The sequence below is a fragment of the Piliocolobus tephrosceles genome, chromosome 6 (assembly GCF_002776525.5).
Source record: "Piliocolobus tephrosceles isolate RC106 chromosome 6, ASM277652v3, whole genome shotgun sequence".
Taxonomy (NCBI): domain Eukaryota; kingdom Metazoa; phylum Chordata; class Mammalia; order Primates; family Cercopithecidae; genus Piliocolobus; species Piliocolobus tephrosceles.
In genome coordinates this window covers 94,480,367-94,486,366 of record NC_045439.1, presented here as the reverse complement: position 1 = coordinate 94,486,366, position 6,000 = coordinate 94,480,367, and the positions used below count along the sequence as shown (strand labels likewise).

Below are 6,000 nucleotides of genomic sequence, written 5' to 3'. Positions count from 1 at the left end.
ACAAGTACAAAATCTGCTGCTCTGCCTATGGAGTCGCCATTCTTCTGTTTCTTTACTTCCTTAATAAACTTGCTTTCACATTATTATTATTATTATTTGAGATGGAGTTTCACCTTATTGCCCAGGCTGGAGTGCAATGGCACAATCTCAGCTCACTGCAACCTCTGCCTCCTGGGTTCAAGCGATTCTCCTGCCTCAGTCTCCCAGGTAGCTGGAATTACAGGCACATGCCACCATGCCCAGCTAATTTTTTGTATCTTTAGTAGAGACGGGATTTCACCATGTTGGCCAGGCTGGTCTTGACCTCGTGATTCGCCCACCTCAGCCTCCCAAAGGGCTGGCATTACAGGCGTGAACCACCATGCCCGGCTGCTTTCACTTAAAAAAAAAAAAAAAAAAGCAATTTCAGGCCTCATCCTAGACCTATTAATAGAATCTGCGTGTGATAGAATCACCAGGTGACTTGCCACAAACTGACTTGAGAAGTACAGTTATACATCGTCTATTATTCCACTAAGATGACCAGTGGGTCAGTACCCCAGTCAGGTGGGGCCTCCAGGCTGCCTAACTAGAGGTAGTTGACATAGTTGACATGTGTTGAACTGAGCACCTGTGTTTGGGGAAATCCCCATGTTATGAGTCCTTCCTTCCCAAGGGACCGTAAGAAGAACTAAGGGGGTCTGCCAGCCATTGAAGAGGACTTGTTTTTGCAGAGGCTATAAAAAAGAACCAAGGTGCTCTTCCAGCTTTGCTTTCCCATCCCAGCCCAGATGTCTCTTCCACAGAGATACCTGCAGACTCCTAGGCATCCTGACCCAGAGATGGTCACCTTGGGGATTCAACCAGAGTTGTTCCTGAGAAGCAGTCATAGCCTCCCCTACAAGGTCACAAGGGCGAAACACAGTCACCCTTAGCAGCTCTCCCCTAAACCCCCAGAAAGAAAAGCAAGCCAGCAGCTTGAGAGAAGACATTTTATTGAGAGTGTTACATAAACAGCTACAGAAAGCTGGGAGGACTGAAGGGAGTGACTGCCATCTCCCTCTGCACAGATCACTAAGGAACACATGGAGAGGGGATTAGGGGAAGGCCTGGTCCTCCCAAGGAAGAGAGGACACCCTGAATGCTATCTGGCATGAGGAGGAGGAGGATGAGAGAGAGAAAAAGGTGAGAGGGACTGACAGCCCAGATGTCATGGGGAGGTATAGATAGGAGCCAAAGAGGTCATAGCATTTGGAAGTCACTGGGTCAGAGCCTGTATCACATCCTTTACCAGCATGGTGCCAATCACCATTTTCTCACTGTTGACAGTCAGCTGGGCAGCTCCAGCTGGCCGGGCATCCAGGGTCAGCAGAACGAGGCTTCCACTGGTTAGTGTCCTCCCTGCAAACCTGAGGTGGGAGTAGAAGGGGTGGGGAAGAGCTGCTAAGGGTGACTGTGCTTGGAAGGGGATTAGCGCTTGGGGCTCCTCCTTCAAACCAGGGCCCCCATGCTCATCATTTCCCCTCTATTGGTGGCCTAGTACCTGTACTCATCAGATGTCCCACAAGGAACACGACCCAGGTTGGCAGTGGCAGTCACTTTCTGCACCACAATGTGGTCACTCCGACAGGCGTCTGGCAGCATGAGCTTCTCTGTGATCTCATTCATGCCCATCAGCTTTCCTGGGGGCAGAGGTTGTGATGAGGGCAGAGGCTGTGGTGGGTACAGAGGCCAGCACCTGGGTCTGCTTACTAAGCATCAAGTTCTCCCAGGCTGGGAAGGTATCATGCAAAGGGCAGGTCAGAATCTAAATCATCAGTCGTGGGGAGAGGGTACTTCGCTGTCAGACTGGGCCCTCTGTCAGGAAGCCTTCGTTAGCCTCTGTACCCCTCCCACCCAGGCCTTTATCCATGTTGTTACCAAAGACTGATTTGGCACTTCCTCCATCAGACATCTGGGCTACCAGCCCCTTGAGAGTGGCCAGTCAGTTCTTAAGAGGTTCCCCAATCCTGAACCTCATACCCTTTGATCTTTCCTGGGGGGCCCTCCAACCCACATTCAACTCCCACTCAGCTCCTGGAGGCTAAGCCCTCACAAAAAGATGACAGGTGGCTGCTGTGATCTCTCAGCCAGAATCCAGTAGTCACATGCAGCATTCACAGGTATATTTTTAATTGTACCTCTGCAGCAGTAGCTCCAGACCTAGCCAGGGCTCCTGAAGCCCCCAAACCTTCCCAGCATCCCCAGAACTCCTCATTCTGCAGGGCTGACTTCTCTCCACTCACATGTTCTAGGCCCCCAGTGGGAGCCCCTCCATCTGCCCTCCTGCACACCAACAGGAGGCCTCTTTCCTCCTTCCGCTGCTTCCCCCATTCTTCACCTCCTTTTAGAAACCGACATCCCTCTCCTGTTTCTTCCATCCCCTTCATTCCTGACTAATAACATTTTCTTATATTTGTTCCTTCAATCTGTTCATGTTCAAGTGCTCCCGTCTCCAAAAAATCCTTTCCAGAAGCGAGATCCTTCATCGTGCCAATGCCCTGTCTCCCTCCTCATTCATGGCTAAAGTCCTCCAAAGAGGACTCCATTTACTTGAGCCCTGGTCTCCCTCAACCCACTGCAATTGGCCTCTGTCCCTCCTTTAGCAATGACCCTTTCTCCCTCAGGTTGGCAGTAGCCTTTTATATGCTGACTCTGAAGGTGTTCGGTAACTGTGGTTTGCAGACACCTTCTGCCTTGTTGTCTCTCCTGGTTCTCCTCCCACCTCTCTCTGTGCTCCTTTCTCTTATCCCTCTCCTCCTCTTTCTTCTGCAGAATTCAGGTTTTCCCCCAAGGTTCTGTCCTTGGCATTCCTATTTTCTTCCACCTCCCAGAGTGATCTCATTCATATTCACAGCTTCCATTACAACCTCTATGCTCATGACTCCAGCTTCAAAGTGTTTCCTGGGCATAGACCCATATTTTCAATTGCATACTAAATAGCTCCTCCTGAATTTCCCAAATGCATTTCAAAATCAGCTTATCCAAAACTAACCATGATCTTCCCTCCTCCCTTGCCCAAGCCACTCTTCTTTCTTGTAGGCCAGAGGTTTTGCAAATTACAGCCTCCAGGCCAAATCCAGCCCACCACCTGTATGGCCCACAATGTTTTAAATTATTTTTAAGTGTTGGGGGAGCAATCAAAAGAAGATTAATATTTCATGACACATGAAAATTACATGAAATTTAAACTTCAGTATCTATAAATATAAATGGAAATTTCTTGGAACACAGCCATGCTCATTCATTTACATACTGTCTGTGGATGTTTATATGTTTCAACAGCCACAGTCGTGTTGTAACTGCAACAGATACCACATGATTCTCAAAGCCTAAAACATTTATCTTTGGCCCGTTACAGAAAAAGTTTGCTGACCCCTGGTCTAGATGAAGGATACCACCATTCTCCCTACCATTCAAGCTAGATGTTCTGGAGTCAGCTTCTATACTTCCCTCTTTGCCCACTCCCAGGGAGCACTCACCCTGTTCCTTCTTAAACTCATTTTCACTCATGAACACAGGCGCCATCAGCTCCCCAACAGGTGGCTGAATGGAGACATAGAACTGTCGGGTCTGGGTGCTGGAAGGGTGGGAGAAAACAGAGGGAGAAGAATTAAGGCCGTCATCTCTCCCCTCACCTCCCACCCTGTGTAGAGGCACAGCTTGGAGGCAGTGAGAGAGTGAGGTGAGGAATGAGGGCCTAAGATGGCTTCCAAACCCACCCAATCATGATGTATCCCCACTAAGCACCACCTCCATTTCTGGTTCATTGTTACCCTGACCCTTTCCAGCCCATCCTCTCACCCCCACCTTGAGTTGGGCACATACCACAGCTGGAAGTTGGCTGCCTGGGTTGAGTCACAGAAATTAATGCCCATTACAGCAGTGGCAGATTCTCCAGGGGCCAGGGACTCTGAAGCGGTATAAGGCAGTGAAGGGGAGAGGGAGGACCACCATCACCTGATAGGTCTAGAACGCAGCCTAGCCCTACTCTCCCTTCCACTGTTACAGCTGACCAACCCTCTACAGAATCTTGGTTTTCTTGGCCCCTGGAGACTGTTTCTGGTTTCCTTCTGAACTCTAAGGGTGCTTTCCCTCACTCACCCTCACCACATTTAAGTTAGTCCTGAAACAACCAAGGCTCAAATCTGCTGCTGCAAGCACCTCCTGTCCTGATGTGAACTTGCTTATTTCATAATCTGTCTTGTTCACCAGAGCGTTGATGACGTTAGATGCTATCTCTGTGTCCCTATAGCTTGGCCCCTGGCCTGGCACAAAAAGGGTATCAACAACCACAGAAAGACTGACTCTGCCCAGGAGCCTCCTCCTCCACCCCATCCAAAGCCCTTCGCACCAATTTCGGGAAATTCTTGGATGCTGATGCCAGCAGGCAGTTTGGGAGTGCCCACATGCAGGCCTTTGATGGGGGTATCAGAGCTGTTGGAGAAGTGGATGTGCACAGACACCATGTGGGGGTCCCCGGAGAAAGGTTGGCGGCTGAAGGTGTAGTCCACAACCAGCCCCTCGCCAGCTACCCGATGCAGCAGCTCCTGCCGCCCAACACGCGACACTGGACTCAGAAGCTGGAGTGGAGGGGTAAGGAAGGACAGAACTGAGCAAGACGGAGAGAGCCTGTACCAGCATTGTCCCCTAGGGCCATCCAGCAACTGGGACTCAAAGCTATCACATCCTCCATCACACCCACCCCCCACACACACACATCCACACCACAGGATGCAGCACAGGGATGTGTCCCTGCCCCAGCCCAGTCCCCTCCTCCATCCCACTCACCGACGGTACCAGGGTGGAATCTGTGAGTGTCAGGCCCTCCAGGTCAGCAGCCAGACTGGTAGACACAATTGCTGGGGGAGACACAGGCTGGACACTGGGAGGGGTGACTGTGGGAGTAGATAAAGACCATGATGAGGCAAAGTGAAGGTGACTTGGGTTGAGCAGGGAGCCCAGGGATCAAGGAGTACACGTTTCAGCACCATGGACAGCGGGAGCACATGGCTGCCTGGAGGCTCTGGCAAAATACCCATCCCTAGACCTCAACCCCAGACCTGGAGAGGTCAGCCCTGCTGCCCTCTCAGGCCTGAAGATATGTTCTGTCTGCTCCCCTGCTCCCACAAGACCTGAGGAACCTGATCCAGAATCCCTGTGGGCCGTTCTAATTCATGCTCCCCAGGCCTCCTTTCCCCTGTGACTTTTACCACCCAAACTCACAGTCCTCTAGATCAAGCAGGGAGATCTCCTTGGTTGCAGGGGCCCTTTTGCTGCTGGGAGGCTGAAAGAGACAAATGGGATATGGGTGTGGGTAAGGGGAGCACCTTGGCATGTTCTGGGTTGGGTAGAAGATGTCATGGTCTGTTCTGGATGGTAGGGAGATAGATGTCTGAGTCTGGCCCAGAGGGTGGGGAGGGCCCTGGCCCATGAGCACACCCTGACTCTGCCCCAAGGCTCTCACTGTTTTCCTCCTCCAGGAGGCAGGTTCCAACTGCTCCTCCTCGGACTCCGATGTCATCTCGGACTCTGATGTGCTACTGCTGGAATCGCTGTCCTCATCAGAGAATGACGCTTCTCCTTTTCCCTCTGGCACCTTCTTCTTCTTCGTCTTCCTCTTACCATCCTCCTCACTCTGTTCACTGAAGGAGAGTGGGAAAGGTGGGCTCAGGCCTGGCCTGGACACCCCCTCCTTGCTTCACAGAAGCAGGAGACATGCTGAAAAGCTGGAGTGGAGTGGGGAGCCTGGGCCAGGAGGGTTCACACCTGAAGTCCTATAGCAGGGACCTCATGAGAGCTTGAAGCCAGCTTGTGCCAGCTCAGGCTCCAGGCTCCTGGTTGCTTCTCCACACCTCCCCACGAGGCCTCAGAGATCTCCTGCAGCCAGCGAAAGCAGTTGTCATGTGAGCTGACAACCCCAGCCAGCTCATGAGGGACTCAGGGGCTCTTAGGAGACTGGCTAAAGCTCAGTGCTAGCCC

At 51.7% G+C, this 6,000-nt stretch overlaps 1 protein-coding gene across 3 annotated transcripts in view; it reads right to left on the bottom strand.

The window, feature by feature from the left end:
* Positions 1–959: 959 nt before the first annotated feature.
* AP3B2 (adaptor related protein complex 3 subunit beta 2) overlaps positions 960–6,000 on the bottom strand; it is a 50,258-nt gene continuing 45,217 nt past the window's right edge. For all 3 annotated transcript variants that reach the window (XM_023187183.2, XM_023187180.3, XM_023187181.3), the window contains 8 exons: positions 5,486–5,663; positions 5,245–5,305; positions 4,810–4,916; positions 4,373–4,601; positions 3,847–3,931; positions 3,501–3,598; positions 1,523–1,661; positions 960–1,388 (listed from right to left, as the gene is read on the bottom strand). In XM_023187183.2, coding sequence (XP_023042951.1) covers positions 1,238–1,388; positions 1,523–1,661; positions 3,501–3,598; positions 3,847–3,931; positions 4,373–4,601; positions 4,810–4,916; positions 5,245–5,305; positions 5,486–5,663 — 1,048 coding nt within the window. In that variant the 3' untranslated portion in view covers positions 960–1,237. The remainder of the gene's footprint in view (positions 1,389–1,522; positions 1,662–3,500; positions 3,599–3,846; positions 3,932–4,372; positions 4,602–4,809; positions 4,917–5,244; positions 5,306–5,485; positions 5,664–6,000) is intronic.